The sequence below is a fragment of the Phyllopteryx taeniolatus genome, chromosome 15 (assembly GCF_024500385.1).
Source record: "Phyllopteryx taeniolatus isolate TA_2022b chromosome 15, UOR_Ptae_1.2, whole genome shotgun sequence".
Lineage (NCBI taxonomy): Eukaryota > Metazoa > Chordata > Actinopteri > Syngnathiformes > Syngnathidae > Phyllopteryx > Phyllopteryx taeniolatus.
Genome location: NC_084516.1, coordinates 7508775 through 7531405, shown reverse-complemented (window position 1 = coordinate 7531405; position 22631 = coordinate 7508775). Strand labels below are relative to the sequence as shown.

General features: G+C 41.6%; 4 protein-coding genes across 7 annotated transcripts; 3 read left to right on the top strand and 1 right to left on the bottom strand.

Moving 5' to 3' along the window:
• Positions 1 to 48: 48 nt before the first annotated feature.
• On the bottom strand, positions 49 to 3572 carry nxnl2 (nucleoredoxin like 2). The gene is made up of 2 exons (XM_061799406.1): positions 2231 to 3572; positions 49 to 1261 (listed from the first exon to the last, which is right to left on the bottom strand). Exons 1-2 carry the CDS (start codon positions 2530 to 2532, stop codon positions 1093 to 1095), a joined length of 471 nt encoding a protein of 156 aa, XP_061655390.1. The 5' UTR covers positions 2533 to 3572; the 3' UTR covers positions 49 to 1092.
• Positions 3547 to 5460, top strand: gng10 (guanine nucleotide binding protein (G protein), gamma 10). Its single transcript, XM_061799407.1, has 2 exons — positions 3547 to 3730; positions 5136 to 5460. The coding sequence occupies exons 1-2, from the start codon at positions 3650 to 3652 to the stop codon at positions 5259 to 5261; spliced, it is 207 nt and encodes a 68-aa protein (XP_061655391.1). The 5' UTR covers positions 3547 to 3649; the 3' UTR covers positions 5262 to 5460.
• A 2805-nt stretch (positions 5461 to 8265) lies between these two features.
• On the top strand, positions 8266 to 15304 carry btc (betacellulin, epidermal growth factor family member). 4 transcript variants are annotated; one of them, XM_061799395.1, is made up of 6 exons: positions 8270 to 8636; positions 8769 to 8862; positions 9178 to 9285; positions 11868 to 11988; positions 13042 to 13188; positions 14225 to 15304. In XM_061799395.1, the coding sequence occupies exons 2-6, from the start codon at positions 8823 to 8825 to the stop codon at positions 14364 to 14366; spliced, it is 558 nt and encodes a 185-aa protein (XP_061655379.1). In that variant the 5' UTR covers positions 8270 to 8636; positions 8769 to 8822; the 3' UTR covers positions 14367 to 15304. The 4 variants fall into 4 exon arrangements, with proteins under 4 accessions (XP_061655381.1, XP_061655379.1, XP_061655380.1 ...); XM_061799397.1 differs by lacking the exon at positions 9178 to 9285 and having other exon boundaries at positions 8266 to 8636; XM_061799396.1 differs by lacking the exon at positions 8270 to 8636 and having other exon boundaries at positions 8644 to 8862; positions 14231 to 15304.
• Positions 15305 to 18583: 3279 nt separating this feature from the next.
• On the top strand, positions 18584 to 20072 carry rxfp3 (relaxin family peptide receptor 3). Its single transcript, XM_061799393.1, has one exon. It carries the CDS (start codon positions 18716 to 18718, stop codon positions 19919 to 19921), a length of 1206 nt encoding a protein of 401 aa, XP_061655377.1. The 5' UTR covers positions 18584 to 18715; the 3' UTR covers positions 19922 to 20072.
• Positions 20073 to 22631: the final 2559 nt, after the last annotated feature.

Sequence of the window (22631 nt, the reverse complement as noted above, 5' to 3'; positions counted from 1 at the left end):
AAACAAACACACACACACACACACACACACACACACACAACAGATAAGGACCTTAGAATATAATTTTATTAATGCATGAAAACATTATATAAAAAGTAGTTGGATGAAGGGGTATATACCAAAAATGACATCTAGCGCAAAAGTTCTGCCTGAGGTTCCTCTCAAAATGCATAGGATTAGACAGCTACAATCTTTTCAGCCTCTTTTATATCAATATTTGCTTGTAAAAAACATGCAAATGCTCACTTTTACAGAGAGGTATTAACTCAACAATAGGTTTGTTATCATGATTTGCAGAGCTGTTCCTAATATTCTGTCCCTCTCATGTAGCTCAACAACCATCCATTGTCTATAGTGCTCATTATGGTCGCAAGTGAGCTGGTGCCTACCCTGAACTGCTCGCCAGCCAATCGCAGTGCACCTATAGACAAACACATTCACATCTGCTTTCACACTATACAGAATGAATGATTCAGAGTACATAATTTTGGAATGTGGGAAGAAACCTCACTCAAGCACATGAAAAACATGCAAACTTCGCTGACATTCAAACCCCCCAAAAAAGAACAGTAAGGCTTGTATGCTAACCACTAGTTCACCGTGCTGCCTGTAACCAGTGGAGCATAAATTTAGAAACAGCTCTGAGTGCAGTTGTACTGTCCCTCAAAAGTGAGTGTTATCTTTGTGCAGACAGGTTTATTAACACATTCACTCCCATTGACGGCTTTAGAAGTCAAATTGCCATGGCAGTGAATGAGTTAAATTATTTTTAATAAAAATAAATATGTACATAATATCACCATCTACACCCGGGATGTCCAAACTATTGAGGGCCACATACAGGAAAAAGGGAAGTAAGAGGGCAGCCCACTTCACTGTGTGTATATGAAACCTGCTCAAATCAATTCAATATGTTGTAGGTCACTGAATGCTAAGTAGTTAACTTTTGATGCGGCCCGTGTTTAATTTTATTATTACAATATGCAGACTTTGGACACCCCTGATTGAAGTGCATTCAAGCTTCTTAGTGGTGTCTGAAAAGGCGGTTCAACATGTCATACTTCTTCACGTTGTTGTTGTTATTGTTGTTTTCTAGCCTTTAAAGTTCTGGAAGATCTCAGCAGCTTCCAGCCAGGTCCTGAAGCAGGCCAGGCCCCTGTCTCGGATCTGCTTGCGGCCCTTGTCTGTGATCACGTGGCCATTCTCTTTCACAATCACCAGCTTGGGCACGGCCGTGATGTTGTAGCGCTTCTTCAATTCGCTGCGCCGAAGAAAACAACAACATGGCTCAGTGAGCATCTTATGGACTAACTCCACATGTGTGGTTTACTTTTTTGTTGCCTTTTTGTAACGGCACAGGGGAAAAGTGTGACGGTAACTACAGAACAGGAAATGAAACTTATTGTGACATAGCAAAGTAGTACATGTCTGTTCTGGTCGCTCAGTAAAATATGGATAACGTAACATCAACGGATCCAAATTTGGTGGACATGTCGAGCATGACAGGACGCATGAAATCATGTCTAAAAGACACATGCCTGAAATTGAACAGAAAGTGAGTCATTTTTGCTTGAAGCAGCCATTTTGTGTGAATTCCAGGGCTCACACTATGAGCAATTCACCCAAATGAGCTCCAGTCGAAACGAGTTAATGTTAAAGTTATTTTCCCTTATGCCATCGATAGTATAGGGGTGCATTCTCTAGAACTCTAGTTACTTACTAACGTGGGCTTACTTGGAGTCAGGGGCTATTTTGGGTCTCGGGTCATCTTTAAAAATGCTCCAAGAAAGGCACTTTCTTCACAAATACCCTTTTGATTGTAATAAATTCATGTATGGCCCACAATACAACAGGAGAGTTAAAGCATACATGTCAATGTTATAGCTTTGTTTGTGGTCCTGAGTGGGGCTAATTGAAAGTTTGGGAAACATAATGACACATTATTAACTGTAATTTGGGTCCATGTGAAGAAAAAAAAAAAAGAAGAGAGAAGTGTGTGTAAATAATGGCAAATATATTTGGGGGTTATATAAACAATGTGTAAATAATGGCTGCACAAGAGCGAGGGATTTACAGTCAGCGCTTGAGTTCAGGATTAAGAGATAGAGAGAGAGTGGGTGGGGGGGTGACCTCCATAAACCTTTCAGCAGACGTTAAAGCCAAATAAAAAGCAACTTGTAAATGAGCCTCTACCTTAGGGTGATGTTATTTGTGTTTGTTTGATACTTACTGCTTGTAGTCGTCCGTCCAAGGCAGAGCCAGCCAGTCGCCGTGCATGTCGTGGTAGTACTCCACCATGTCCTCGGTGGACTTGTCCGACGACACGAAGACCACCTCGAACTGCACGGGGGGCTCGCCCTCCTCCACCAGCTCCGTGTAGAAGTCGCACAGCACCGGCGTGAAGTCGCGGCACGGCGGGCACCAACCGGCCGAGAAGTAGATGCCCACCACCTTGTTCCTCAGCGCCTCTTCTGGCTCCACCAAGTCGCCGTCTTTGTTGAGCAGAGTGCGGCCGGCGAACACTTCCACCATGGCTGCTTTTCAAACGCTCACCCTTTTTCCTTTCTTTTATGTACTTTGAAACATTAGAGGAACGAGGAGCTTCGCCGTCATGTTTATCTCTTTAGCCAGCCCCCTTAATCGCCTATCGACCAATGGGAGCTTAGCCGAGCAGACACGTCATCACATAACCACGTGGTTTTAGAATGAAGATGCATTCAAATGCAGAGTCAAAGCGTCGGTACTTTAGCTTCGTCGACGTTTCGAGGCCTGTCATTTCCTTTAGTTTCTGTAACTCCTTTAAAACCTTCTGTTCGACTGAAAATTTCAATAATCATAATACAAAAAACCACAGTGGCAGTATCATAAACCCCACTGTGGCACAGTGAAACTGTTCCGACATAAAAGGGATAGAGTCTCCATTCTACTTGCTTTAACAGCCGAACAGGACAGGTTAAAAATGGGGGGGTGGAAGACGAGACCCCATCATAATCACACACGAACACACACACACATTTCAATTAAAATATATCCTTTTGTAGTATTTAACTGTCCATTTTTTTTTAAAGAAAAAAAGCACCTTCTGTCATGTATTATATCGTCATCCCTTTTTAAAATATAAGTACAGTCTATATAGGTGTACATATTTATATTAATAAAAAACACTTTTTAAAGTTTGTTTTAATGGTTTGTAGTAGGTCTTTGAAGCTACTACAGTACAGTACTATTATAGACAGTCATAGAGTATTTCAATGTTCAAAGCAATTTGCGCAGTAAAGCCCTTTATCCGCTAGGTGGAAGTAAAGTTTTCTTTCAAGATTCCTGCTTTAAAAGCAAAAAGTGTGTTTTTAAGACCTTTGAATATAAAAGTGTTTTTTTTTTGTTATGACGATGAAAGTAGAAACTAAACAAGACATCTGCATATTTGCAAAATAAAAACACAGCTGTCTTACCACATCGCTTGTCTTTTTCCTTCCCTCGCAGCCAAATGGACCGTGAGGTCACTTGGAAAAAACCGAGCCGACCCACTCTTCCTTCCTTCCTTCCTTCCTTCCCATTGCTTCCCATTTGAGGAGTCCAGTGCTGTGACGGACGACTGACTGGACCTTTTCCCCAGGAGCTGCTCGCTCTCTCGAAGCATTTCAACATCATGACCTCCAATTCCAGTATATCCAGCATGCGACGGCTGGTGGAGCAGCTGAAGCTGGAGGCCAGCGTGGAGAGGATCAAGGTAAGGAAAGAGAAACAACATCTATAAAGGACATTGTAAGAGGTGCAGCGGCATGGGCAAAATAGAGACAAAAAACTATTAAAAAAAGGCAAAATGGATAGATTTTTCCAAGTGGGGTCATACCTTCATCATAGTGGACATTGGTGTCGTGACTTAGAAGTTTAATGTATTCTGTGACGATTTTGTAGTTCTGTGTTTGGACTCTTTGTGCCGTTCAATAAATGGCTGAAAGTGTATCGGCGGCTATGGCTCTCCTTGCCCACATGCGGGGGTGTTACAGTTTTCACTCGACTCTAGCGGTGGCGGATCTGAAGCTCACTCGTAATCTAAATTTGGCTCGAAACACAAAGCAAAAAAATCATGTTAACAGCTCGTAACTCAACAAACTTTTAAATTGGGGCACTCATAAATCAAAGTACCAATATAAATACGATAATCAAGTGGTTTTCAGGACTTTGGGAGACACAGCAGCTTGAGAAAAATAAAGAATAAAACAAAATGAAACAGTATACATGATGTCTGACACGAAATTTTCACATCGTTCATTGTCACGACTAATGAAATGTTAGCTAGCAAGCATACACAGTTGCTTGGACTCTTTGCCTGTTACTAGGCGGAATTCACTGTCCAATGAAAAACGTTTCTCCAAATGTTTATTATTATTATTTTTTTTATGTTACCTTTTTATTCAATACTCCCAAAAACTAAAAAAATTCCGATTCTTTTTTTTTTCCACGCTAAAGTTTCCATCGGCCTATGAGGCAGCTACAAGTCAGTCCTCTGAATTCTGCCTAGCAATAAACAATTAATTCGTACAATTCTAATGATGTAATGTAATGTTTCTAGGCCTGCGTGCTCGCTAAGATGGCAGTTCAATAAATGGCTTAAATACTGGACATGTAATGTTTTAAGGAGCATTTTAGCAACGTTAATTGTCATGTAAGTGTGGAAAAAAAAAGTGACCATTTCAATATTCCGTCTCCGTCTGAAACACGGAGGAACTGTATTTTTGTTGGTGTATGAATAAACAATCAATATATAACTTTACAATAAAAGAAAAATGTTACCTATAGACACAGCCATGCAGATCAACTGAGTTGCTTGGGTTGCTTGTTGCTAAGCAGAATTCATAGAGGAAACTCACAACTGCCCCATAGGCCAGTTTTAATGACAAAAAAAAAGTTAAAAACAACAATGTCTTTTTCATTCAAATTTTCAAGCCAAATATTTTATATCAACAAACAAAGAATCCAAACACTTATCTTGCTATGTTAAAGGGCGAAAAAAAAAGGGTGCTTAGAAAGTGTTTTATAGTGTATTCACCTATTGCGACTATAATAAGCAGACTATAGCCTATAACAATGTATGGTGTGAATATGAATTCATATAAATACTATAAATGCAGGTGTCACAGGCGGCTGCAGAGCTGCAGCACTTCTGTCTGCAGAACGCAGGCAGGGACGCTCTGCTGGTGGGCGTCCCCGCAGGAAGCAACCCCTTCCGGGAGCCACGATCCTGCGTGGTGGTGTGACGTCCGCTGCGAGAGGAACGTCGTTCACTCATGCTGCATTGGAAGCGTCACAGTTGGATCTTAAAAAACAAAAAACAAACAAAAAAAAACCCTCTGCCCCTTTTGCAGCAGCAGAACGAATGCAAACGAGAAACAGGGTGATGTGTCAAGATTGTATACTGTTTTAAAAAATATAAAATAACCACAAACTACATAAATATTTTGTGAGTGACATTTTTGTGTGAAAATTTTGCATTCACTCCTAATATTCTATAATGATGGGAGATGCTTGCACGAGTTTTATTCACAAGGACTGTTGCTAGGCAGAATTCACGGTGCTTAATTATTACTGCCCTATCGTCTGATTTTTTCCTCCTCATTTTTGGGGGTTGGGGGATGGGTGGGAAACAATTTGGAGAGAGATAGAGAACTTTGCATTAGACTGCAATGAATGTCAGATGTAGAATTGTAGTTTGAATTCTGCCTAGTAACAGGTGAATACTCCAAGTGACTGTCCCAAATTCCTGTGACAAATTTGCCAGTCGTTGCAGGGAGTCAGTACAATTCAGTGGATTCTTTGATTGTTGCTAAGCAGAATTTATGGGGCCCAAATGTAACTGCACCATATAGGCCTATGAGACGGTTTTTTCTTCTTCATGTTTTGGATAAAAACAAAGTAATTTTGGATATACATTTTTTCATTGGACTGCTACAATATTGTAGTCACTAGGCTGTTTGAATCGAGACCTGATTCTGGCATTGTTGAGAAAATCATGTATCTTCAAATTGTGTTGTTTTAGCTTGCATTATCCGCTTGTTAGGCAGAATCAGGGCTCAAGCATAACTGCCCTAGAGGCCTATGACAAATTTGGCATTTGTGGCAGTCAAATGAAAATAATCGATTTCCAAATTTGTAGTTTTTCATATGGAGTATTTGCTTGTTGCTAGGCAGAATTAATGGGGCTCAGTCGTGCCTGCCCCGTAGGCTTGTGACACATTTTTTTGTTAATATTTTTTTCTAAATCATACTTAGGATAAAAAGAAACTCAATTTGGAGATGAATGCTTTTCATTGGAGTGGAATGAGGTAGGAAAAAATAAATAAATCACAGTCCGATACTTGATTGAGGCCCATAAATTCTGCCCAGCAACAAGCAAAGAAACTCAAAAAATTGTGCGATACATTAGACAGCAACATTTTTCCACTTGGCTGTTTGAACTGAGATGCAACTCTGGTAGTGTTGAGAAAAGAAGATTTTTTCACTTCGATTCTTGTTGCTGGGCAGAATTCTCGGAGCCCCCCCCCCCCCCCCCCCCCCCCGCCCCAAAAGACCAGTGAAAAATTTGGCACAAAACTGGGACATACAAGCGCTTCATTGTCTTAAATAAAGAAGATATTTGCAAGCTCGACGCAGACCGAATCAAGTATCACCGAAACTCTTACGAGGATGTTTATTTTGCCGATGTTGCTCGGATGCAGGCCTTAAACGAGAGGTCACAATGCCACGGAATCGTCGCTTCCTGATGCTTGAGCTAAATTGGGCGCACAGCCAGACACAGAGAGCGAGAAAGGAAACTGGCTCTTCCTGTTCAACGCTCCAAACATTCTCAGAACACTTCATCTCAATTTGCAAGCAGGAAGAAAGTTATGGAAGTTAATGCTTTTTTTAATCACAATTTTCCATGCTACCTGGATATTACGTTATATTACGTTTGTTTTTGTATATTGTGTAGCTGCTTTTAGAGAAACAATGGGGCTAAAGTTTAAAAGCGATTAGTCGCTTATCCTCTTTTACTTATTTGGTCACCTCACCTACTACTTCAACACTTCCCCCTTCCTTAATGAGAAACCTACGTTTATATAATCTATAATTACTATTTTAAAACAAAATCTATATTTAAAAAAAAATCATAATGTTGGGTTAGGGTTAGGATTAGGGGTTAGGGTTAGAACATTTAGAATAAACGAACAGTACTCACAATCTTTGTTATAATCTTCCTATCGCGGTGATAGTATTTTTTTTAAAACTTTAAATAGGGTCACTACTACTATGATTGATCCGATTCATAGCAAAATCTGAAAGCAAAGTAGTTCAGTCACAACATGAGCAGAAATAACGCCATCTGCTGGTCAATAAGCACATAATCATTGATTTGACCGAGTTCTATCCCTTTTACTCCATTCACCTGAATACTTTTTCAACATTTGTATTTTTAATAATTACATTGAGGGTATAAACGTTTTGTATAATTTTTTTTAAAATTTGATTCAAATATAGAAAATGGGCTTCTTCCCATGTACATCTTTTTTTTTCTACCACTGTCTTCTCATTCATCTACTGATAGTGTCATTGTATATATAATGCCACGTCAGTTGAAATTATTCAAGTTTTACTGGTTGTCTTCAGTCTTCCTTTTAATCATTTTATACTCCAACACAAACACTGCAAACAAATATATAAATAATATCATCAATCCATACAGTTTCACATTTCAGTATCTTGCTCAAGGATACTTCGATGTGGTCACAAGGGCTGAGCGTCGAACCCACAACCTTCGGGTTTGGAAAAGACCACTCTACCACCTGACCCCGGCCGCCCCCTAATTATAACTTTCTTTTGAATGTAACCTTTCTTTGCTGACTGGCGGGAAGATATGCAGTGATTCTGTGGCCTCAAATATTGCGATATTTCAAAAAGGATTAACTCCACTTGTGTATTCTGCTTGTGATAGAAAAGGTTCTGCCTTTTGCAACAAATGAAGAATCCAAAAGAAAAACTCAGAAAATTAGGGAATACAAGCTTTTCATTGGACATCGACAATATTCCAGTCATGCCCTGGCTCTTTCAATTGAGACCTGACTTAAGAGGTGCTAACAGAAAAAAAGCATGTATCTCCAAATTATGTTTGAGTTTTTTGCTTGTTGCTCGGCAGACTTCATGGGGCTTAATTTTAAATGTCCTAAAGGCCTGCAAAAGTTTTTTTTTTGGGGGGGGGGGGGTGGGGGGGTCAGAATTATTTACTCATGTTTAAGATCAAAATAAAATAAATTTGGAGATGCATGCTTTTCACTGGACTGCAATAAACGGCAACTTTTTCAATGGGTGTTGCAATGCAAAATTCATGGTGCTCATTCATAACTGCCTACAGGCCGGTGGAATATTTTTGGGGATCAGAATTGATTCTTTCATCTAGGTACAGTCATCAAATGTTTTTCTGATTGTTTATATTACTTTCTTTGGTGGGGACTTGTATTTATTTATTAATTTATTTATTTTTGGAATGACAACAAAAGCAAGCGCACCTGCCACTCGATTCTCAATGCGGTGGGCGGTGAACCCAAGTGGGCGTGTCGGGTTTCAGTTGACGCCTCTTTCTCTGCTGCCCTCACAACACAGTGAGTACAGCACGCACACGCAGCAAACGCACGCACTCAGGCCTGATCGGCTTCCAAGGCCACACATTCCCTAAATGAGGAACGCTGCTAACTACCGGGGTGGCTTTTTGTGCTTCCTCGGAATTCCCAAAGCCTGGATTGAAATTTCAAACACCCGATGACAACTTTGGCTCAAGCGAGGACGTCATGGCCAAGGTGTATGGACTCTATGTGGGAATACTAACAGGTACGAGCTATATTCCTCAATTTTACCAATCAATTCCATTTTTTATTCCTATTTTTCATCATTGTTCATGTTTTAAAAAGGCGAAGCGTAAAAATGAAAGTGTGCTTGGTAAATGTTTAAATGGTAGCCAGCAGGCCATTAAGCAACTGTGATAGTCAACACACACACACACACACACTCCGATGACTTTCAAAACTATTCCAGAGAAAGGAATGATCGTCAGCAGCAGCACACACAACACAACAGGTGCAATGTGATAAAATGTGAAATGATGCTGTCAACACGTGCGTGTGCGTGCATGTGTCATACCCGCAGGGCTGGCCTTGTGCGAATGGTCCTTGGCTGGCTGGAACGCCACCAGTGAGGCTGTCAATCAAACGGAGGCCCCCTGCCATCGCCATGGCAACAGAGACAACTGCACAGGTAGATTAGCTGGAAAGAGGTGGGAGGTGGAAAAATAAATTGCATGTGGGGACATATCAAGACCAGGAAAGAAAGAATAAACAAACATAGGGAAGATGCAATCATAATGAGTTATAAAGTGTCAATTCCCTCAGAGTGTAAACAGGCGACAAATGAAAATGTAACACAGATCTCCACTCGAAACTAACTTTGACAGCATTGCATACATTTGCCTAACTGAATGCTTGGTGAATTTTTTTTCATGACTAATTTAAAGTTTTAGAAACGTTCAGACTGTCACATTGGCACAGCTTTGCGCTGCTTCAGGTCCCTCGCCTTCTAAACTAAGATGAGATGAAATAAACTAAGCCAAATGAGGATAAAATAAATGAGATACGCAAAGTTATGAAACGCTAAACGATGATAAGCTAAAATATGATGAGATGAGCCCAATAAAGCCAAGCTAAATGAAGCTAAGACTCGCTAAACTAAGATATGCAAAAATAAGTTGAGACGGGCCAAACGAAACCACACGGAATAACGATTAGCGAAATAAAGATTAGCGAAACAGAATCAAGCTAAAGTAAGACGAACTTATCCAAGCTAAACTCAAATGAGCTAAAATTAGATTTAAAAAAAAAAGCCAAGCTAACATAAGTTCAATGTATCCAAGCAAAACTAAGAAAGCTGAACTAAACTAAGAAAAGCTAAAGTAAGATTACTTAGCCAAGCTAAACTAAGTGGCATAGTCAGGGTAAAATAAAATACCAGTAAACTACGATAAACTAAGCCAAGATGAGTTAAACTAAGCCATGCTAAAAATAAGTCAACTAAGCAAAGCTAAGATGTAATAGCCAAATTAAACTAAGACAAACTAAACTAAGCATGATGGAAAAAAGTTAACTAAGTCAAGCTAAGTACCAATTACCAAGATAAACCAAACCAAGATAAGCTAAACTAAACCTAGCTAAAATTATCTACCTGGAGACAAATTTTTAAAAAAATACTGAGGTAAGATGAGCTGTAAGATAAAATAAAACAAACTAAAACAAGCCCACCTAAAAAAAAAAGCTAAACTTAACCAATCCAAAATGTTAAACGAAACAAAGATTAGCTAAACTATGATACGATAAAATAACCAAGCTAAAATAAGGTTAACTTAAATAAGCCAAAACGAGTGTACGAGAGAAAACAACAAGGTTGTCTCGTGAAGTTTTCAATGGCCCCTTGAAACTCAGTAAGTGGATATGCTCCTTTCGTGTCAGCTCTCAATGAAACTCTCTCATCGATGCCGCTGCATTGTTATATGAGCCAACTTCCAAAGGTAATCTTGTGGAAAAATGTCATAAAGATTAAGTGTCTGTTGTCGTACTAGAGCGGCTCCAACTACCAGAGACAAATTCCTTGTGTGTTTTTTGGACATACTTGGCAAATAAAGATGATTCTGATTCTGATAAAGATAGTGGCCCAAGAAGACGAAATGCCGTATGTGTGTGTGTGTGTGTGTTGTGATATTTAATGGCTGAGGACATGTTTCACTCAGTAAACGACGTGCGTGCTTATTGAATGTTTGACGACGCCATGCTTTTTGCGGCACTAATACACCCCCCATCCCCCCGGATCATATTGCAGTCTATTTATACGGTCGGCTCATAACAGAAGGTGAGCTTTGAAGTCAATGGAGTCCAGCTGACAACGTTTGGTAGCAGCAGGAGTGTGCAAATGAGGTCCCTTGGGAAGGGGTGGCAAAAGTACTCACACTCTGTACCTTAGTAAAAGTACAGATACTTGTACAAAAAGACTGGTAAAAGTAGAAGTACTGATTCAACTCTTGCAGTATAGTTTTACTGAAATACCTGTTTGATAGCTGGCACACCGGGGGAAAAAAATACACACAAAGTAGTTTCCCTCCTAACTTGCATAATAAGGGAAAACAATCTGTGTATATGATAAATTGCTTTGTTGGAAGCTAAATTCTGACAGGATTTTCACGATGAACTAACAATAGGGCCTGCATTAGCAACTGAATACCTTAGAACAGTTTTGCATCTGCTGAATTAGCTAATGATAACCAATGAAAATGTATGTCTGTATTTTTTTTTTCAAATTAGCCAGGATTTTTAAATGTTAGAAGCATGCTCTTTTAAAGCTGACACCTAACGACAATTGTTTTTTCTCACCTTCATACCCCAAGATCTCAGTCAGTCAAGATCTGAACCATGGTTGTCTTTTTACATCGGAGGTTAAAAAAGCAATGTGATTATGTTGACAAAGCAAGCAAGAAGTAGAGAATACATATATTTAACCAGGTAAGGCAATTGAGAAGAGACTCTTATTAGCAATGCCAACCTGGCTGCAGACAGCAGCGTAAAACAAAGTAAATGCATATACTACAAACTGTACAAGGTAATATAGTTAAATAACCAGTGACCTAAGGATGTAAAATGTATGGGTTAAAAATCAAAAGTAATGAGAACAATAAATACCCAAGTACAGATACCTGTAAAATTTGGAAAGTTCGGTGGAGAAATACAGCTCCACCATGCATTTGTACAAAATACACAAAGCACTAATCTCAACAAATCACATGTTGTCATTTCCAGTACCCACCTTGGGCACAGGACAGTGGAATGGACACTTCACCAAATGTCCACAAGAATTCTACCACTACTGCATCCACGGGGAGTGTCGCTTTATTAAAGATCAGAAGGCGCCGTCCTGCAGGTGAGAAAGAGATTGTTCATAAAGTTCGGAGATAATAGATTGGAAAGTGAAATCAGGCTGGATTTACACTGCAGGTCCAAGTGCTCGATTCTAATTCAATGTCTATACAGTATCCGATTTTTATTTCCATGTACATTTCAAGTGACACATACGGATGTGTTTACATTCAGGGAACACATGGAAGAACTGGCATTGGTGGGGTAAATCCATTGCATTAGCAGATGTCCGATAGATATCAGCTTTTTATCTAAATTTGGAAGAGGCCCGATTCCAATCTGAAGATAGCTGATTCCATGCAGTTTTTTTTAAATTCACGTTGTTATGACGTGAATCCCAATTGTGCCACTTGAGAACAAAAAAATCGTAATTGTGTCACTTGAACCATCCAGTGTAACTCCCACCTAAGAGGTATTGTTTTGACTGCTGTTTGCCAGTTAGCCGGATTACATAAAAAAAAATTCTCCAGGGCACTCCAGTTTCCTCCCACATCCCAAAAACATGCATGGTAGGCTGATTGAAGACTCTAAATTGCCTGTAGGTGTGAATGTGAGTGCGAATAGCTGTTTGATTCTATGTGCCCCGCTGGCGACCGGTTCAGAGTGTAACCCGCCTCCCGCCCGGAAATAGCTGAGATAGGCTCCAGCGGCCTGTGACCCTAATGAGGATAAGCGGTAGAGAAAATGGATGGATGGATGGTTGACCCTAGTGTCTCGATGGAACAGTCCTGTATGTCTAACTATGAACTAAAAAGAAGGCTGCTAACTAGTTAATGCAGATTCGTCACTATTGGTATGATCCCGTAGTTCTCTGCCATGCTCAGTGAACCAGGAAATTACGTGCTAATATACAGTGAAACCCCGTTTGTCATGTGGGATACATTCCAGACCCACCCACAATAGGTCAAAATATGTGATATAGACAGTTTTTAAATAACAAGAAACATTTGTGAAGGGTTTAACCTTGGTGGAGGTCTGTGCTTGACTGACTGCCTTTCTCAATGTTGTCGCTTGTTATGAGACAATTTCTAACTTCTAAGGGTCTTGTGCTCCTCAGGTGTCAGCGTGGCTACATTGGCTCCAGATGTGAGTACGTGGACCTAGACTGGCGGAGAGGAGAGAGGCATCAGATGATCATCATCTGCGTCATTGTGGCACTCGTGGTCCTCATTCTTCTCATTGTGTTCATCTTTGCCTGTTCACAGTGAGTGTCTGGTGATAGGATACTTGGTTTTACATCTTGTTGGATGGATCTAGATTTAGAAGTTTCGGTTGTCACAGTTTATGGGCAACCCTTTTGGAAAATCGAAACTGCCGCTCCTTATAGTTCCTTGTTTATCTACCATTTTATTACCTATTCCAAACGTGAAAGCGCAAAGGCGTGAGCGATTGTTTCGATTGCCCTTTGCTGGTTAGCTTGTTAAAGGTATTGAGCATACACGAGACAACAAATTTGCACAAAACTTTGCAGACATGTGTTGCAAAGAAGAAGCCATAGAATCTTTCTGGCCTCTAGATAAAGCTGTTGATACAGGAATTTCCAATGCTCAGTGAACTGACTCGTTTAGCAGCCAGGTCCACATCTTCAATTTTGTTAACGATCACGTCTAATAAAGGTGCAGATACAGGAGTTTATTTTTGCATTTTGAATCACTGGACGGTTAGCCGTAAGGTTAAGGACTAGGGTTAGGGTTAGTCTTTAGGTTGAAGGTTCAGCACTATATGTTTAAGTTCTGCCTTACGGTTTAGGGGTAGGGACTAGGGTTAGCTTTGAGGTTTAAGTTTAGAGAGTATGGTTAGCCTTAAACTTATGCCACTAAGGTTAGCTTTGAGGTTTGGTGTGAGGGATTAGGGTAAGCCTTAAGATTTAAGGTTAGGGGCTATGGTCAGTGTTTGCCTTAAGGCTTAAGCTTAGGGACAAGGGCAAAAAGTTAGCCTTAAGGTTTAGTCTGAGAGACTAAGGTTTGCTTTAAGATTTACGATTCAGAGCTAGGGTTAATTAAGGTTTTGAGTTTAGGGTAAGGTTTAAGATTTAGGGCTGAGGATTAGGGTTAGTTAAATTTTTTCGGGATAAGGACTACGGACAGACCTAGCATTAGCTTTAAAGTTTTGCATTTGCATTAAGTTTTAGAGGATCTCACTCCAGCCAAGTGTAGCTAACTCTAGCTAGCTAACTTGCACCCACTGATGTGTTTATTCATTTGGTATTAAATGTTAAAACATTGTTTGTTTCCTGTCAGTCGCAGGTTCAGAATTTGCCGGAAGAGGGGACGGCAGCAGGAGGAACCAAGGAACGGGACGGAGAAACTCCATATGATGGATACGCATGCACATCCCGTAACACGAGACTCAGTGGAGCCTCTAAACTACAATGACGTATGACAGCAGTGTTTGTGCGTGGCTTACGTGTCTGGGGACACTTCAGATGTTGTCCTATCGGATGCACAGGGGTACCGATCGAGGTCCGCCCCTCTGGGCTGGTCAGAACTGAATCCTTCCTAATGGGGAGACATTTCTGTACATGCTCGAGGACATCAAACAGGAAGTCTAAACAAACCAGAGTCCTTGAGGTAGAGAACCAAGAAGATACTTTGTTGGATTTATGATAACGACAAGCCAGAGATTATCGTTCACTGGAACACACTGTACTTGTTGAGGGGCTACTGACGGTTATGTCCTGTCGAGAGCCGCCAACTGTGGATTGCTGTGCCGCAAAATCAACATTATCCATCATTTCACTTTATCCACAGCACCTTCCTGCGTATCCTTTGAACTGTACCAAGGATATAGTTATTGGTCAACATTAGGAATGCAAAAAGGTCCTTGGCAACCAATAAGATGTTCGACCAATTCCTATACCCACACTTTACCTTTCCATAACCCTAAACTTTCACACAAACGCTAAGCCTATCCAAGTCCCTATACCGTAAATCTAAAGTCAAACACTAAACACTAACCTTAAATGCAGGTTGAATATTTAGTAAAACCATTGATGGTTTCTATTTAAGTGTTACACCACATGCCATGTTTTTTTTTTGGGGGGGGGGGGTGTTGTGTTTGTGAAAGATTGTGGACTCTAAAATCCAAAGGAGGAGGACAAGGAGGACTTGTTAGTGTATATTTGGACACAGGCAGCTTCCGGGCCCGAACAACCCAGCCAGTGTGTGACGGAGGAGAAAGTGGTCTGCTGTTGGTGAAGCCTGCTCGCATTTATTTAAGTCTAATTTGCGTCCATTAAACTGTATATGTGTCATATTTTTATTTGAACTCTCATAAAATACACCATAAAACAACGCAAATAAATTTTGCGTCTGGCGTGACTGTGCGTGTGTGTTTTTCTGACATGCCGGTAGATTGTGTACAAAGACAATGAAGTGGTTACAGTATTGTGATGGTATGTTGTAATATTACCAGCTGCAATTAGCAGCGTGATGCCACAGGCGTTGACAAATTCCTGCACTGTTGACAGCAAGGTTTCACATTTGCACAACAATATTGGCTGGTGATTGGCTGGCAACAGGTCCAGCGTGTAAATAACAGGGTGACAGCAACAAATTGATTTCTAAAAACAGCAGCCTCTCTAATTGGGTCTGATGTCAATGTATAGTTACAGCACAGAGATAAAACCCATATTGGGTTACTAAATGATTAATCCCTGGCCTCCTTGGCACACTATGACCGCTGACCTAATTCCAGGTGACCTGCGTGTGTCACCACTGTGCTGCGGAATGCTGAGTTTCTTTACCAGGGGTGTGTCTGCTGCAGCTCTGATAAGCATGGCAGATAGCAGGCCCTGCGACACACATATGCACATTGTGACGTGTCTATCAGTAAGGGAAAAAAAAGAGAATACAATTACTGAAAGCAACTTCCAGGAAGTAGTCACACCGAGCCGCAAAAATTATATACTGTGGAATGTGCTGTGAAAAATGATCCAAGATTATCCAATCATACTTATTTTTGTTTGGTGTTGTGCCGTGAGATTTTAATACTGCAAAAATATGCATACTTTTTCCATCATTATGACCCCTTTAAGTACACGATGCTGGCACTAGAGGTCCATACAAACAGCCATGGGTCATTCCAGAATTAGAGGACATTTTCTACTCTACTCACCCCCGAAAAGGATTTTTTTTTCTCTTTTCGTTCCCTCTTGAGGACCAACACATAACAAATATATCAGAGAAAATAAGATTGAAATCAGCTTTTTTTTTTTTTTTTGGTATGATTTTATGTCTTCCTTGTAATTGTGAAAAAGATTTTATTTATCAGACATATTTTAAATAGTAGAAAATGTGCCATGACACTAAAACCTTTTTAGCCATCTAGAGGAAGAGAAAAAAGAAAGTGGGTTACATGACTTAGCAGAAAAGACATCATCAAGCTAACTGCCCTGACCATGGGTCCTCTAGAAAAGAGGACCTCTAAGTCCTCTTTTCTATTTTTAAGTGTGTCACTCAAACCAATGCAACCTTGTTACTCATATTTTTCAGAAAAATACATTATTATTATATATTTTTTTAATCATACAGATAGCATAACAGTTACCATGGCTAACTTGTACTCTTGAGAAGAAACTCCAACATAAGCATTGTTTTGCAACACTGTTACAGGTACTTGCAACCCTGTTACTGTAGTATATGAGTAATACTAAAATTAGGAGGGAGGGGGATCGGTATTTGGGGGGCTAAGACAATAGAACTTCTCCATTAACATATACTACCAAATAATTTTAGGGGGTGTTTCAGCCCCCCTAAAATAGGCCTAGCGATGCCACTGCCTCTCGGTACACCTACCATCGGCTACTATGAGACTTTTTGTTTTCATGACCAAAATACACTGTATAAATATAAAGTTAATCTTTTTAATCCAAATACGCAATATAACCATTAATTGAATCCCAAATTAACCTACTTTTACATCTTGTGCAACTTCAGTAGCATATTTCCCCCTCAGAATTTTGGGTGAATTTATACAAATTTTGTGTAGGACGGTCATCTGCCTCTCCCAAGCGGCTCGCAGTCGCACGCATATTTAAAAACTAGAAACGTGAAAACTACAATATGCGATTTCTTGACAAGAAGAGATATGAACCATATATCCTTTAGGTGAAACAATTTAGCAATTGATTCATAATACGCTGCCGTGGATGGTTTACTTCCTCAGTATTCAATTTGTTGGAGTCTCTGCATGCAACCTCACTGTCATTATTTATTATTGTCACATCAATTTTGTGGCATAATAACAGCACTCACCAAAGCGCCATGCACCGCTCCTTTATCACAGGCATGCAAGCGGCAGGTGGCCGGGGAAAGCGAAACGTGTCGTTGCTTATCCTGGAGAATCACAGTGGGAAGCATAGGAAATGGTTTATGAGGATGCAACCGCCGTGGATCGATAGCATGCATGCAATTTATGCTGCATATGTAGGAAAATATGACATCATCACTGGCTCTACTGTATATGGTCAGGGGTGGGAAGCAACTAGTACAAATATTTGTGACTGTACTTAAATTCTTCAGGTATCTCTTGCTTATTTGATGACTTTTTTACATGTACTCCCTACTTTTGAAAGCAAATATACAGTAGTGCCTTGAGATACGAGCGATCCGACTTACGAGTTTTGGGGGGATGCGGGCTGTCGTTCGGCTTATTTTTATGTTTTTGAATTGCGGGCATAAATTTGGGATAAGAGGGTTGTATGATATCAATTCTTCAAAAAAAGAAACTTCAAGCTCCCAGTTGAAGTTTACTGTGAAACTAAACAGAAAACCAAAAGTACGACACATTGTGTATTTAAAACAACCACATAACTTTGCCTTTGTCTTAATGCTAACACATAATGGGAAACGCCACAGACGGGCTAACGAATAGCATGTACTGCATGTGGCGGTGTTACGACGATTTAAAGTCCCTGTAAAGTGAAACTGAAATGTCTTTTAAGTTTGACACACCGCAGAGAAGTGTTGTTAACAAGCATGCCAAATTTGAATGATTAAGAAAATTGCCAAGTATATAAAATTGGGAAAAATAAAGATGTCCTCTCATGTCTCAGAAGCTGTGGCCGTGTCCTCTGAATGCGCTGAAAACGCCCCACGCAACTTTCACCTGTCAATCACGTTAACGTGTAACGTTTGTCATTTTTTGCTGTTTATGTTGTTTGGTAGGAGTTTGCGGAGTAGTTTTTTTTTCTAGCGAGGAAACGATTCAGGTAGTCCGAGACAGTGCCAGTTGGAACTGGAATGAGAGAAGGTAGTTTTTGTTGTCATGTATGTGTGATAATATTGCTACTGACTGGCATGGGCGTTTGTTGCCCATTTTGGGGCTAAAATGAAAAACCTCTGATCACCCCTGATTTGAGATGCAAAAGTTTTATGTTACGAGCGTGGTCACCGAGTGAACTCCTATCAAGAAAATGAATACTCGGGAAAAGGTACCTGCAAAATGTACTCGAGTAATTGTACTTGGTTACTGCGCACTCTGCAGGCTTTCCAGTCAATTGGTTTCCATTGGTTGATTGAGCATTACGCATGAGTAAAGGGATTCACGTGGGGACTACGTATATGCTGTATCTCCCCGTTGGAGGAGAAAAGGTCAGTGTGAGCGCTGCGTCAAGACGCACGACGCTTTTTGGGGCTGCGTGAGGAGATGACAGATCTCGTTTAACTACTTTTTGCGCGCGTGTGGGTGGGTGGGGGGGCTAGTTTTCGCTTTGTGCGTGTCGGATTACAATGTCCGGGGAATCGGTAGAGGAGGGCTCGGCGTGGAGCGCCAACGCCACCGCCAACCGCTCCTGCGACCCCGACCTCCACGCCGCCGGCCGCGGGTCCGAACCGGGCTCGGACGGCGCCGCGGCGGTGCGCATCGTCATCTCGGCGGTGTACGCGCTGGTGTGCGCGCTGGGCCTGGTGGGCAACCTGCTGGTGCTCTACCTGATGAAGAGCAAGCACGCGTGGAAGAAGTCTTCCATCAACCTGTTCGTCACCAGCCTGGCGCTCACCGACTTCCAGTTCGTGCTGACGCTGCCCTTCTGGGCGGTGGAGAACGCGCTGGACTTCACGTGGCTCTTCGGGCGCCTCATGTGCAAGACGGTGTCCTACGTGACGGCCATGAACATGTACGCCAGCGTCTTCTTCCTGACCGCCATGAGCGTGGCGCGCTACACTTCCCTGGCGTCGGCGCTGCACGGCCGCCGCCGCCGCGGGGGTCGCCCGCTGCGGCGCTGGGGTGCCGCGCGCTGCGTGGCCGCCTCCATCTGGCTGGCGGCCGCCTGCGCCGCGCTCCCGCACGCCGTCTTCTCCACCACGGTGCGCGTGTCCGGCGAGGAGGATCTGTGCTTGGTTAAGTTCCCGGAGAGCGAAGGCACCAGCGCGCAGCTCTGGTTGGGACTCTACCACGCGCAGAAGGTTCTCCTGGGCTTCGTGGCTCCTCTCGCCATCATCTCCGCGTGCTACCTGCTCCTCTTACGCTTCGTGGCGGCCGGCGACGACGCCAACGCGCCGAGCGCAAAGAGGCGCGCCAAGGTGACCAAGTCGGTCACCATCGTGGTGCTCTCCTTCTTCTTGTGCTGGCTGCCCAACCAGGCGCTGACGGCGTGGGGCATCCTCATCAAGCTCAACGTGGTGCACTTCACCTACGAGTACTACACGACGCAGGTGTACGTGTTCCCCGTGTCCGTGTGCCTGGCGCACTCCAACAGTTGCCTCAACCCGGTGCTCTACTGCCTGATGCGCCGCGAGTTTCGCAAGGCGCTCAAGAAACTCTTCCGCAGGATCACCTCGCCCGCGCTCGCCACAGTCATCAGGCCCGTCACCGGCACCACCAAGCCCGAGGCGGACGAGCGGGGGCGCGGCCGGCACGCGCGGGCGGCGCCCCGGGGGGCACCCCTGCAGGAGCCCGCCGCGGTGGTCTTCTACCCTCCGGGGGCGGCCATGTAGATGGATCGGCATCCTCCACGGGGGGCTACAAATCAGTGAGGTGGCAAAAGGACTTAAATTAATGTAGAAATGCTTGTGTTTAAAAAAAAAAAAAAAAAAAAAAAAAGACGAAGGGCTGATTCAATACGGCTACGGAGCCCCTAAAGGGACATGGGGGGGAAGAAAAGACGAGAAACTTTCTCATTCGAAAGAGAACGTTCCTCATTAGAATGAGAAAGTTTCTCGCTCGAAGAAGAAACAAGTTTCTTTCTTTCGCCCCCCCATGTCCCTTTAGGAGCTCCGTACGTTACCGCTACTGCTAGTAGGTAAATAAGCTAGCACTCACAGGCAGACCTTTCGCATTCAAATGAGAAACTTTCTCAATCGAAAGAGAACGTTTCTCATTGGAATGAGAAAGTTTCTCGTTCAAATGAGGACGTTTCTCGTTCGAATGAGAAACAAGTTTCTTTCTTCCCCCCCGCCCCCTCATGTCCCTTTAGGAGCGCCGTACCTTACCGCTACCGCTAGCAGGTAAATAAGATAGCACTCACAGGCAGACCTTTCACATTCAAATGAGAAACTTTCTCATTCGAACGAGAAAGTTTCTCGTTCAAATGAGAAACAAGTTTCTTTCTTTCGCCCCCCCCCCCCCCCATGTCCCTTTAGGAGCGCCGTACCTTACCGCTACCGCTAGCAGGTAAATAAGCTAGCACTCACAGGCAGACCTTTCACATTCAAATGAGAAACTTTCTCATTCGAACGAGAAAGTTTCTCGTTCAAATGAGAAACAAGTTTCTTTCTTTCGCCCCCCATGTCCCTTTAGGAGCGCCGTACCTTACCGCTACCGCTAGCAGGTAAATAAGCTAGCACTCACAGGCAGACCTTTCACATTCAAATGAGAAACTTTCTCATTCGAACGAGAAAGTTTCTCGTTCAAATGAGAAACAAGTTTCTTTCTTTTTTCCCCCCATGTCCCTTTAGGGGCTCCGTACCTTTAGGGGCTCCATATGAAATAGTGTATAGTTTCAGAATACATATTTACACTTGTGTTTCATAATTTCCATCATATTATGTGAGTAGTTGGATGTTCGCAAGTTTAACATGTCCACTGCGTCATCATGAAGTATCAGTTGATACAAAAGCCTTTCACAAATTCAAAATAGTTCAACACCACGCGGCAGCTTGCTAACTGCTACTGTTGCTAAGTGAAGCTCCACTCTGTGGACCTCTTTAAATGCTAATCAAAATCAAATACATTTTCCCCATTGAGATGAATTGACAATCCACCATGTTTGCCCGCAACCCTAATGATAAGCAGTATAGTAAATGGATGTATAGATGTGTTTTTAATAAAGAAAAATAGAACTGTATTATATAAAAACACAAGATTAAAAAAAATAAAACAATGAACTGTACATATTATAATAGTTATGTGTCGGATGTGTGCCTATGAGACATCAGGAGCTGGAATCCGGTTGGCCAGTGAGCCACCGTGTGAGCGACTGGGCGTGAGCTGTGATCTACAACATTTTCTTGCGCGTGTTCTTATTTTGTATTTGTGTGTTTGACTGTTTGTCGTTTTCAATAAATGGCTGAAAGTGCATTGGTGGCAGTGGCTCTCCTTGCGCAAATTACAGCACCTTCACTGCGCCCTTTGTTTCCCGCTTCTATATTAAAAACTATATTAATGAATTATTTAATGAGATAAATGAACTCTAAATAAATACATTTAAAAAAGACTAAATACATTTTCACTAACCAATCTTATGAAAAACTAGCTATTATTGCAACAAACACAATACTGTATAATAGTGGACATTTAAAAAAATCTTGTGAGATTCATTGGTTTGATAAAGAAATAAATTTTAGGGCACAACGTGGCTACAATATACAATATACAATATAATGATATTGCAGGACTCTTGCAAATGAAAATGCTCGGTGGTTTGCCCACCCCTGAGAAAAATAATTTCCACCAGATCTTCCCGAGTCACACGTGATCATGTGACTTTGAAGTCCCAAGTTTAGTTTGATTTTCCGTTTGGGAAAGAATGAACGTGGCATTCTGGGACCGAGCTCACTGTCATTATAGATATGATTAATCGCATCTTTATAGTCACACATCATTCATAATTTATCCAGACCATGCTTCAGATGTGTGAAGATGTTAAAGAATACATGAATTGTAAATGCACAAGAAGACGAAAGTAAAATTATTACTTTCAAGTCGAATTCCAATGCCAACTTTGTCCAATTTCTATCTCCACCTCCAAGTCTTTAATGTGTTTGAGATGTGCGTTTTAAAAAATAAATGAAGACTAGACTCCTCTCTATTCTTTTCATTGCTTTTTAATTTATTTTGGGTTGCCAGCGACAACACTTGGCAAAGAAGCAGACAGTTTAGCAAGCGGATAAAAGTCACGGGTGATGACTCGAGGGCTCGCAGTCAATCACTGTAATGAGATAGTTGGCATTTTTTAATGAGGAGTCACAAAGAGCTTCAATCCTGCGGATTGGTCACAACATTAGGCACACCTGCATAAGATAACACGAGGAACCTGAGAATGATAATAATGTACTTATTTTTATGAACACTGAGAGGTTTATAATTGTGTTTTTTTTTAAGTATTATTCTTCACATTATTATATTTTTTTCTTTGAAAAGAAAATACTTCATATGAGAAGAAAAAGAGGAAACAAAAGAGAGAGAAAAAACACTCAGATAACAAAG